We start from the raw sequence: 12095 nt of genomic DNA on the forward strand, positions 1-12095 counted from the left end.
TTGTGCAACCCACAAACTCAAATCCGCCCTCGCCAATACGGAGCAATCGGAAGGCACCTGATGTGCCAATGCTAGTTGCATGGCATGTGAAAAGAGTGGTCTTGGCCCTTTGACTAACTTGTCTATTTGACTTGATTAAATGCTGTTTGCTAGGTGTGACAAATTCATGTGTGTGTTCTTCATGAAAAAATATTATTGAGTATATGCCACCCTGCATAAGCTTGACAGTTATCATGGCTTCGCAACCACATCTAGTAATCTTTGTCTTCTTCTGCTTACTTGGCTTATTTTCGTTCACAACCTTCTTGTCTTCCTCTGCCTTGGATCTGAAACCTGCTTTGGCACACAAAAATCGTCTCCAGACCACCAAATTATCCACAATCCTCTTCTGACCGATTCGAACTGAAAAGCCAACGTTGTGTGCATAAGCCTTGTAGAACTCCTCGACGGCTTCCATGTTCTCGAATGTCATACCTACAGCCGGCTTTAGATTTTCATCACATTCCGGTGTACACGATAAACCCTAAGATTACAGGACAGAGTGCATCAGAAATTAGTATTGGTTAGAGGAATATTACAAAAACTGAGGATAAATAGATGCTCACACAAAAAGGCTCGCTGCTAGCTCTTCTATTGGGTGTACTGTAGCTATCCTGGACGACTGGAGGGAGATTGATTTCTGGTTGTCTATTATTGGCATCTTTGGTTTGCAATGAAAATTCACAACCGAGCCTAGGCTCCATTCTTAGTTCAACAACAGCGGGTACGGATACCTATCAAAACATCATCTTGATCACGTTTGCTCCAAGAACTAACAGAATTCATCAGAGACATGTACCACATACCTCTGCAAGGGTATCGGGAGATTGATTTGGTGCTTTGTCGGAAGTTGCCGGATCCATACTCATAGAAGGGATGTCGCTGCCGCTAGGTACTGGCGGTGATAAGGAGCACCGCGCCGTCACACATACATGGGAGTCTAGGGTCGATGGCGGCGCTTTGCAGGGATGGATCTCCGTTATGACGACCAGAAGTCTAGGGATGGAGGACTTGAGTCTTGGTTCGTACGTGTAGGGGGTTATGTGTGAAAGTGTTATTAGTTATCTTGTGAGCCCTCCCACCTCTCACTAGATGCGTTGATTTTGGATCCAACGCCCCACGAGCAAACTTTTCAGATTTTCACCACTAGTTCATTTTCACAGGATACGTTCCCAATATCTATATCTATGATGTTAAGTAAATATCATTAGATGCCTCACTAAACATATATTTATTTGTACTATTTTTGTTGATACTTTTCTAACTGAACTTGGTTAAACTAAACAATGTTTGACTCCTAAGAAATTTTATGCGCACTACATCTAGGAATAGAGGGAGTATATGTGAATAAACACACTAAAACATGTTTATGTGCATTGATTCTAAAAAAGCTAGAACATCTAATATTTGTAAACGGAGAGAGTAGGACATTTTAGTATAAGCCACGTAAAGACTGAAATAATAAATGAACAAACACACTATTGGGACGGAGGTAATATTTGTGAACAGACAGAAGATTGCAATCCCTCGTTAAGAAAAAATAAAATTGCAAGCTCTTGATCCTCACAAGGCCGGACACGTGCGAGACACTGCCTCTAATGCTCGGGCCCACTCGTCAGCCTCTAAAACAAGCGTGGTAGCAACTCACGCCACGACCTGCCCCCCCGTTCTCTGCCTCTGCCACGATTCGCAATTCAGATCACGGCCGCGGTGACCAGCAGAAATCGGTATCCGAAGCGGGGGAACCAAACCAACGCAAACCCCAAATCCCCAATCCGAGCTGCCCTCTTCCCCTGAGGTAAGATCCGTTCACGATCTCAGCGCCTCATAGTCCAGATCGATTTCTGCAGCAATTTCCCGCAATTTTGTCTGACTTTTTCTCGGGGGGTCGATCGGGTACGATTCGATTCGATCAGATGGCGGCGGTCTGGATGGCGTTGGCGGTGATGCTGGTCGCTGCTGCTCAGGTGGCGGTGGCTGCCCCGGTGACGGCGCCGGCCTTCCTCTGGGCTCCCAAGAACTACGGGTAAGTAGCTGAAGCGCACTATGATGCACATCTCTGCTGTGTTAGATGTGATACGTTCTTGTAAAGCTGGAGGAATCTTAGCCTGGAATTCTGCTTTGCTCTGAAACTATTGCAAGTTGGTGGATTAACAACTGTTGGGGGGCGTAATGACATGAATTTTTTCATGGAAGGGGTACCATGTTGCTTCATCCAACTATTCTTACATGAAATCAGCATAAGCCTACAAGTTGATTGAGTGCATGGGATAGTCACCTCAAGTATGTTACTACAAGGCTCTACGGTGTGTCTGTATGTTGTGGAATAGCACGTTTCATTGGGAGGCAATCATAATGTTACCTCAAGACTGATATCTCCATTCTCTAAAAAAGATTGGTATCTACATTCACACAGTAGATTTATGTCAGCTGCTTTTCTCTTCAATCGTAATTGTGCATGTTTATACAGCTACCCGTGGAAAAACTAATCTCTAGATCCTGACTCAGCGCAAACATTAATTAACTCATCCTTGTGATAATGGTCAGATTGCGGAGTGTAGAGTAGGGTGGTTGGAAGAAAAAGTTCCCAACTTCAGTAATGGAAGGCTGGAGGATTGATGATATCTGGTGATGAAACCCACTCTACATAGAAAGCCACACATTTTGTTCATGTAGATTACTAAGAATAGTGATCTATGGGTATAAACCCCGGATGAAGGAGAGACAAAACAGAGTTTATTGTTGGCATCAGGACCCTTGTCCAACTTGTATGCAGGCCACTCCATAGTCCCGTTGACATTAGGAGAGCAGATGCTGAGCATCAGTTCTCCGGGGAAGTTGCATTTTTTTGTTGCATAGTGAACATTGACTTCTGTCCAATCACGCTGTCTGCCCATATTTGTATACCTCAAGTAGAAACATGTAGTTCCTTTTTTCTCCATTTCTTGTGGAATGTCTCTGGCCTTGAAGCTGAAGGAAACTTGAAACCCTGATTTCCATTAGATATGACAATCGCCTTCTACTGAGATGCATCCTTACCTGTGAATATTACAGCAACTGTGTAATGCATCCAGGCTCTACCTGCTACCTAGGTCACATGTTGCTCCTCCGTCTTCTTAGTGTAGACGATGTATCTCATACATCTCCAGTGTTACTCCTTGTTGTTCTTAGTGCAGGTGATTCATATTTTACATCTGGTGTTCCTGATCAGTCTTACTCCTGGATTTTTGGTTACTTGTTGACTAGTTCCAAGTTTTCATTTTGTGAAATTTATGCATTCGGTTACTTACCAACGAAGTACAATTATACGAGTTCATTTTTGATATATTTGCCGTCCTTCAAGTAATAGTAATTTACATAACATTACCTTTATCTCCAGACTTAGTCCCAATGAGGCTAAAGAAGTAGTCCACTATCAGACAATCTCCCCAAAGAGTTTAGCTGATTCTGTTCTCGAGGAAGGTGGCTGGTCGAACTTGGTGGTGAGTTCTCCTCCAGTGTCCCAATTGGAACTTAAAGTTGACATCCAGCTTTCTTGAAATGTGAGTTCTTCGTATGCACAAATTTAAGCAACACAATGTTTTGGTTTTGTTTTCAGTGTTCAAAGGATGGTCCTCAAAAGAATGTTGATGTTGCAGTTCTTTTTCTTGGATCAAAGGTATTTCTTGGACTACCATCCATTTGTTACTGTTATAAATTAGTTTTTTCATCTTTTGGGCATTAACTGGTTACACTAAATCCACACTTGATGGAAGCAGCCTCGTAATCATCGATAATTGTTTATTCAAATACCTTCTCGTCGTGATATCTCAGCTAGCTGTTATTGGTCAAGTCCAAGAGGCCATTATTTTTTCTAAAATTCTCCATGCTTTAGTCTGTGTGGGAAAAATAAACTCCATCCTAGAATTTTTTATGTTGAAGATGCTATCTCTGTTTTGTTGCTTCAGTTACACTAACCAGTAACTAATATTGTTCCTCAGCTACAATCATCAGACATCTCTAAAGATAAACAAGTCGATCCTGCTTTAGCGGACATACTAAAGGTAGTCACAGTCATCATATATGGTTTTCCATGTTTTTTCTCTGCTGTCATACATAATTGTAAGCATAGAATGCTTTCAAATCCATTAATATACATACCTTTTACCAGCTGTCCTTCTCAAGCTCTGAGTTTTCCATGGCATTCCCTTATGTTGCCATGTCAGACGACGAAGCACTAGAGAACTCATTGCTATCTGGATTTACTGAGAATTGTGAGGATGGTTCTGGAGGAAATCATATCACTTACACAGACACGTGTACTGCAAGCAGTGAAAGTGTGAAGAAACATCTGAACATGGATTCTGTTCAAGCAAGTTATCTTTTACATATAAAATACTTATTTCGATATTTTCTGTATATTCATTATTTATTGACAGCATATACATTCCAGGACTTGGTGAAGTCACGGATGGGAAACAACCAACCAACTGAGCTAATCGTCTTCTGTAGCGGTGGTTTCAAGGACAGTACAAAATCAGAAGGTTGGGTAAAGTAACTAGGTTTAGTTCCATCACCTTCAACTGTACAACTTTAACCTGTGTTCCACTTCCTTACTTCAGGGCAGTTGCTTTTGGATCTGGTTTCTGTTCTTGACAAGTCTGGGGCTAAATACACAGTTCTTTACGCTTCTCAACCCTATGGTTTGCTGGAGAATCCTTCGGACCTGCCATTAGCCAGGTATCTTGCAGAGAAGACCAACACAACTAAACCTGTCCTAGAGAAATGTGATGGAGAGTGCCAATTAAAATCAACTCTCCTGGAAGGAGTTTTTGTGGTAAGTTGGTACTCGCACTCTGTTTTGTGTATTCCAAACTATGCCGTGGAGTTTGTCCTCTTCATCTGTATAAACTGCAGTATGTAGATCACAGTTGTTTGTATCCTTGCATAATTCATTCACATTTTTGCACAATCTGCAGGGTGTAGTGCTGCTTATCATCTTGATATCAGGACTTTGCTGCATGATGGGGATCGATACTCCATCAAGATTTGAGGCTCCCCAGGATTAATCTTGGTCTGATTTTGAAGCAAACCCGATGTGGATGGCCAGTGTTTGTTACCCTGCGCAGTGGATATAGTTAGCTTCCTCTTCAAAGGTGCCTTGCTTGTGTATTTTTCTAAGCCAAACTTCTGTTTAGTGACCAAACTTTTGGTGTATAATTGCATTCCAAACCCACGGAGATCTGAGCTTTTGCAAACTACACTACATGCGCAAGGCTTATGTTGTACTATCAAACCAGAATTGTTTCCAGTTTTCTCTGTGAATAGCCTGGGATTCAGGAAGCCAATAAGATGATGGCACTACTGTCCATCTAATAAAATCTTGTTATTTTTTTAGTAGTCATAACTTGAAGCACATCAATTTCTTGGGTGATTTGGACACAAGGCTACTTTTGGAGCATTGCTCCTTTCTAGGTTGCACCGCTGAGGATGTGTAATTGTCAGCTAGACTTACGGCGCAAGTGATTGCATGATTGAGATTGGAGTAGTGATCGCTCTGCTTTGCTTCATTTAAAACGATGGATAGTCGGATGACGCTCCAGTATCTTTTCCTCCTCTTGTGTCAATTTGTCCTTTATGCTTGCTATAGGTCTTGTCTTGGCTTAGCACTCAAGTGAGTAGAAAATTGTGGCATCCCTTTATATATGGTTTAATGCGTGCTCCATTTTGTCCTTTATAATGTGAAGGAAATGCAACAGAAATTTCGCAAGCATATAGATTGTGTTGCGTTCTACTCTCTCCGCTTTTAAATATAAATCTTTCTAGGATTTCAATACAAATTACATATGGATGTATATGTACATACTCCCTCCGTTTGGAAATTTTTGTCGGAGAAATGCATAAAAATGAATGTATCTAAAACCAAAATCCGTCTAGATACATCCAATCCTTCGACAAGTATTTCTGGACGGAGGGAGTAGTATTTTATAGTGTAGATTCACCCATTTGCTCTGTATGTAGTCTGTAGTGAAATCTCTAAAAAAAAAATTACATTTAAGAACAGAGGGAGTATTGGGGTTTTCATGTCCCAACTTGCTTGGGACAAAAGGCTTTGTTGTTGTTGTATATTGCTTGTGCGATTCCTCGCTGATGCGACATTTTTGTTCTTGACCTCATAGTCAGGCCGAGGCACGCGTCGTTGTATATCCTCGATCCCCATGATGACAGTAGTACAATGTCTATCCGCTGAGCCTGACGTTGGCGAATGAGATGTGTTTTCAGTATAGTCGGTACCGGCGACGTACTGGCCCATACATTGGCTGCCAAGTCAGTGCGTGTTGGTCTCTTGGGAGCCATGCCACTGCCAGTGTATAGCTGCAAAACATAACTTGGAAGAAAGGTCTTTGACGTTTGCGGATTGTCGTGAGCAGTTTTTCCTTTCCGAAATAAATAAAGCTGCTTACGTAGCAAGACCCTGGGGGGAGGGGATGCGTATGATGAGTTAGTTATGTACCTACCTTGGGTATCTACAGAAGCATGATATTATTGCTGATCTAGTATCGCTACCGAGTGGAGTAATTGGAAGTGATAGATCTTCCAACGAAATTTTAGCCGCTCTCCTGCAATTTTTTTTTTAAAGAAAGTGCAACAGATCTCAGCAGGCATTGCTCGATCCTAACACAAACTTACCTCGTGATACATGCGGTGGGGTGGGGCAAACTTCATTTGGTGGAACTGACGAAATTTATTTCATACTTTTCAGCAATAGTTTGTTCAGTGATTTCCGTCGATTACGAAGGCATCCATGGTAACTTAGTTAATCTCAAGAGATCGTGCTGGCTCAGTTTCTATAGGTGCTCATAGGGACGCGTTAAATCCCACTAGAACAATTCACATAGCATGTGAAAAAAGGATGGAAAATGCATATAGCTTCTAAAATATTCGAAACAGAAAAAGTACGTAACTTGCACCGGCTTATGATGCAGGAAACATGCCGAAAATGCAGGTAAAAAAGGGGGATTCCTTTCTATTTCTTTCTTCTTAGATCACGTTGCACTGTCGTTGGATCATGCATGCAAGCTGGATGCCATGGGTTACGTCTACATCTTTCAGTTACTATCTTGCTGGTTATACAGTTTCTTTTCGAGGAATCTTCGCTGGCCACCATTGGTAACTGATCATTTTACTTTCAGAGTTTCAGTTAAAAGCTCTCCATTTTCTAACGATCGATCATCATGTGTACTACGCTTGTGTTAAAATATTGGAAGTTCTAGATTTGCCCTAAGTCATTTTTTTTAGTTTGATTAATTTCGTTTGAAGGGGAGCCTTGGCGCAGTGGTAAAGCTGCTGCCTTGTGACCATGAGGTCATGGGTTCAAGTCCTGGAAACAGCCTCTTACAGAAATGTAGGGAAAGGCTGCGTACTATAGACCCAAAGTGGTCGGACCCTTCCCTGGACCCTGCGCAAGCGGGAGCTACATGCACCAGGTTGCCCTTTTTTTTTAACTTTATAGGAAAAGAATGCTAATATCTACATCGTCAGATATATAAAATATAAACATATATTACGATGAATCTAATTTGATGTTATAGATGTTGTTATTTCTACAAACTTGATCAGACTTAAAAGAAATTTGACTGAGGACAAAACTAAAACTTCAAATATTTTAAAATAGGAAGTACTTAATTAGTAATTAAACTGGTCTATCGGTAGATCAAGTGAATGACCTCCTCCCATAACTGAGCTGGCATACAGGTGGCCTGCGTGCATGCACGCGCCGTCCAACATGTATGCATGCGTGGCTGCACGTGCTTTCTCGCTGACGAACGCTCCAGCTTGCACCAACCTGTATACAATGCTAATTAACGTGGAGGCCACTTGACTAAGTCCTAACTTGCGCGCCAAGAATGCAAACTAGCTTGGTTACATTAGGTCTCGACAAACCAAAAGTCACCGTACTTGAAAAGTACTGTCATACGTATGAGCGCTACTGTATAAGTATGACCCAGTTGTGTCTTTCTATACATACATGGAAGAATATATATATACACCATGTCTCATTCTCTTGGTTTAGATATCTCTCTAGCTCTCTCTGTCTCCACAGCCTATTTAGAGTACACATGCATAGTAGCTAGCTAGCTGCTTTAATTTGGTTACCGATTTGTAGCTAGTAGCTAGCTACTTTGGTTACCCATCTGTAGCTAGTACTCCAGCTATCTAGAGAACAGAATAAGCTACCACGACCTAATCCATAACATCATCTCTTAATTATTTTGGATGAGAAGGCAAAACAAGGACACGACTAGGACAATCAAGATTCAACAAAAACAGCCTGTATAGAAACGACCGAGGTCCTTATTGTATCATTAACAATGAAGAAGAGCCACATACAAACGCCACATTTATATACAAAGCCTAAAGAAAGAGTTTGCAAAACCATAAGTTGTCTGAAATTTTGTTGTCTATTTCTCGAAGTCGTAATTTGGACCAACATCCAACCATCCTCATTTCCGGACCACTTCAGTCCTCATATATAACTTACCAAGAATTGTTAGCAGACTTCTTCTGTTCTTCAGATACTACTATATTCATATGGTTAACTACTCCTATATTTTAGGCAAAGGATCTCCACCTGAGTTATGCTTATATTACCCGTTACTCAAAGATCCCCACAAAAAATTAGGCGACCGAGAATTAGCGAAACTGAAATTATGTGCCATGCGACAACATCAGCTCAATGAAGAAGCAACATATTTAACTCACAACAAACAATATAATGTCCTTTTTACAAAATCCTAAAACAAACTAATGCAACTGTAATCTCTCTCCATGGTCCATATATAATCAACATCGATCTAATCAATGAAGCAACCAACAAAATTACTACAATCAACGAACATTCGATCAGTAGAACCTAGCACCAAGATTATTAGCAGCAGCTGGGCGTCCAGTCATAGCGGCAGAAGCAAGATCATAATTCCCATAGGGAAGTTCACCGTCGTCGTAGCTCCCAAGCTTGCCCTGCTGAGGCAGAACACTGCCGGCGGTCACCCTGGAGCTCGGCGTCTGCAGACCCTTTGCCGGCTCACCGAAGTTTTGGGCGCCAACGACCCCTTCTAGGGCTCTCATCATGATCGCCTGCTGCTCATGGAGGTTAACGTCGTAGCTTCTTCTTGACATCATCCCATGCGGCGCCGTATTCATAAGCATGTGCTGCCAGGAGGAGCCGCTTATTGCCGGGACTGAGCTGGCCATGGCGGTGGACGTTTGCGCGTTGCTTGGGACGTTGGTCAAGCTGTAGTTGGACATGAGATTGAAGCTTCCAGCTGTAGTAGGAACGGAGGGGTAGTAGTAGTCCGCGTTGTACGGCGGCGGGGCACTGTTGGTGGTGGTGGCGGTGGTCTTGGTCGGCAGCTGGTTGCTTGTGTACTCGTCGGAGTTGGGGATGTAGCAGAGCGGGTCGATAGTGAACATGGAGTCGGTGAAGTCTCCGGCGCCCTCGCCGGCGTCGACGACCGAGCTGGCGTTCGGCGTCGTCACGGCAGAGTACTCGGCGTCCACGTCGGCAGCCCTCGTCGCCTTGACCTCCCCCTTCTTGTTGAACACCTTGCACACCACCCATTCGTCCTGACCGTTCAAAAGCACAGACGAAAAAATTCCCAATCAATTCACGCTCCGATCGAGTAGAGTCTAGAGAGAGGCATAATTAGAATGGAATGTTGGAGAGGCTCACCTTGGGATTGTTCATGGTTTGGCCTCTGGACTTGCCTTCGAGGCGGAACTCGTGCATGACCCATTCAGACTTGGCGCCCCGGGGCGCTCGGCCCGTGTAGAACACCAACGTCTTCTTCATCCCAACCAGCTCGCGGGCGCGGGGCTTGAAGATCTCCCTGTCCTTGCCGGTGGCCTTCCAGTAGCCCTCCTTGGTGGCGCGGTTGGCTCGGCTCCCGGTGGGGTACTTGAGGTCCTTGTGCACAAAGAAGTACCACTCCTTCTCCCCCATGTTGGCCTTGCCTTCAATTCCATATCAAACAACATCAGCAGCTAGCCTGCTGTAAATATGCATGGAAAAAGAAGAAGACGATGAAGGGAGCGAATTGTTACCTGGGAGATCTCGTGGCTCGCAGCTGTTGAGGTCGACCTCGCCGACGGCGCGGGACACGAAGCTAGGGTCGAGGAACTTGCGCAGGAGGTAGCTCGTGATGATCTCCTCGTCGGTGGGGTGGAACCTGAACCCCGGAGGCAGCGACAGGCCGCCGCCTCGGCCTTGCTCCTCCGACGGCGTTGCTGCTATGCTCTCCACCATGCTCGCTCTCTCAATCAAGCCAAGGAAATCAGTAGCCGGCTAGGAGTGATAGATCGGTAGGAAGGAAGAAGAAGAGGGCTTGCTTGGGCTCACAAGAAAGCAAGGCTCGGTGCAGACGGATGAATGGGAATAGGGAAGGGGATGGAGAGCGCGCAAGAGGCCAACTTTTATAATGCTTTCAGCGACCTTTTCCGTGGCTTGGGAGGGGCCAGGTCCACCTAAACCTTGCCTAGGAAGGAACTCTTCACTCGGTTTCATTAATCGCCCCACATCACACATCAGATTTAGGTGTGATCAGGGGCATTAATTTCAGCGATTAATTCCCTTGTGCAGCTTTAATTCGCTACATCTTGACAGCTGCCAATTAAAACTGACGGCGGGAGGCTTGTCTGATAGGCCACTTGACTTTCTTCTCTCTTGTAGCGTTGCGGAAAAAGATACAAATCTAAATCACAGACTGTTCTCTCACCTAGCTAGATATTTTGACAAAAGAAACTATTCCCTTTACTTTTCTCGTATGTCCGGTTTCCGTATCTCTTATGCCCGGTTTCAGTATATAGCTGATAGGCTGATTTGAAGAAACATGTAGGGTTTGTGTGTTCTTTGATGACCATGAGAGCCTAGGTATGTATGTTTAATTGGTCAGGTCTTGCATGGAGTTAGGCTAGCTAGCTAAATGATAATGTGAAATTTCGCAGCATATATGATAAACAACCCGGTTTCGATTTGTTAATTGTTGATGAGTGTAGATTAAGTGTGCTTTGCTCCGGTTTCTTTGTAATTGCCATCTCTTTTGACAAAAAATAAAATAAAATAAAATAAAATAGTGCAGCGCACATCAGTTCGCATGCATGTACACATTGAGGCTGGAGTAGCTAGCATCCATATCAGCCTAACATTAAGCTTAGCATCAGCATGAGTAGTGCTAGTAATATTTGTTGTGTGGGCATGCATGCAGCTATCAAGCCAGGTAGGCTCGTTCTTGCAAGTTGCAATATGTCTTGTTCAGTTCATGACCATGGCAATTTAGTTGGCCAAGGTAGGACTTTTTTTTGTTACCTTTTTTAACCGTACGGATTCAAGCCTGCAGCAGCAACATAGGACCTCTACAAGAAGAAATATTCTCATGGCATGGAAACAGTCAAAGCCTGCAGCAGCATGCATGGAAGAATGACGGCTGTTCATACTACTCCTACTTCACAAGTATACCATGCATGGAACAATCGAAATTGGTCAGCTCTGGCCTCTCTTAGTTAGGCCGCGAGCTTGCCGCCTCGGTCGGCTAGCTTAGAATCTCGTAGAAACTCAGCACTACTGAATGAAACTACGTATACGTGTCCAGCTGTTTAGATTATTAATTTATTCTCTAGCTCTGGTGGCTAGGAGCACGTGCGTGCATGCTTGACAGCCAGCCCTAGAGCCTAGAGCACACGATGCAAGGTCCATATTATCTGGCCGGCGGAACTGGATTTGGCGGCCGGCCGGGCTTCGATTCAAACTCTCGATCTTGACCCAATTGTGGCGGGGAAAGCGATCGATGCGGTGCCACATGCGCTTGTGGTACAGCTAGCTAGCTTACGTCCAGCTAGCTACGCATGCATATGCTCCTGTAAAGCATGTCAGAGGTACACCCTTCTCTGACCATTCAATGTCGGTTCCAAATCCACGTATGCCTCCGTAGATTAACGGAGAGAGAGAGAGGAGTTTCTGCTTAACTGCAAGCTAGTCTACCGGTACGGCCAAGTTTGTTTACCTAAATGGGGTTGATGTG

At 43.8% G+C, this 12095-nt stretch overlaps 2 protein-coding genes across 2 annotated transcripts; one reads left to right on the top strand and one right to left on the bottom strand.

Moving 5' to 3' along the window:
* Window positions 1-1677: 1677 nt before the first annotated feature.
* Window positions 1678-5422, top strand: LOC119308420. Its single transcript, XM_037584549.1, has 9 exons — window positions 1678-1837; window positions 1956-2065; window positions 3419-3521; window positions 3638-3697; window positions 4020-4082; window positions 4190-4390; window positions 4472-4562; window positions 4641-4855; window positions 4998-5422. Exons 2-9 carry the CDS (start codon window positions 1956-1958, stop codon window positions 5085-5087), a joined length of 933 nt encoding a protein of 310 aa, XP_037440446.1. The 5' UTR covers window positions 1678-1837; the 3' UTR covers window positions 5088-5422.
* Window positions 5423-8752: 3330 nt separating this feature from the next.
* On the bottom strand, window positions 8753-10448 carry LOC119308422 (NAC domain-containing protein 45-like). The gene is made up of 3 exons (XM_037584550.1): window positions 10123-10448; window positions 9752-10032; window positions 8753-9645 (listed from the first exon to the last, which is right to left on the bottom strand). The coding sequence occupies exons 1-3, from the start codon at window positions 10322-10324 to the stop codon at window positions 8923-8925; spliced, it is 1206 nt and encodes a 401-aa protein (XP_037440447.1). The 5' UTR covers window positions 10325-10448; the 3' UTR covers window positions 8753-8922.
* Window positions 10449-12095: the final 1647 nt, after the last annotated feature.

This window comes from Triticum dicoccoides, chromosome 5B (assembly GCF_002162155.2).
Source record: "Triticum dicoccoides isolate Atlit2015 ecotype Zavitan chromosome 5B, WEW_v2.0, whole genome shotgun sequence".
Classification (NCBI taxonomy): Eukaryota; Viridiplantae; Streptophyta; class Magnoliopsida; order Poales; family Poaceae; genus Triticum; species Triticum dicoccoides.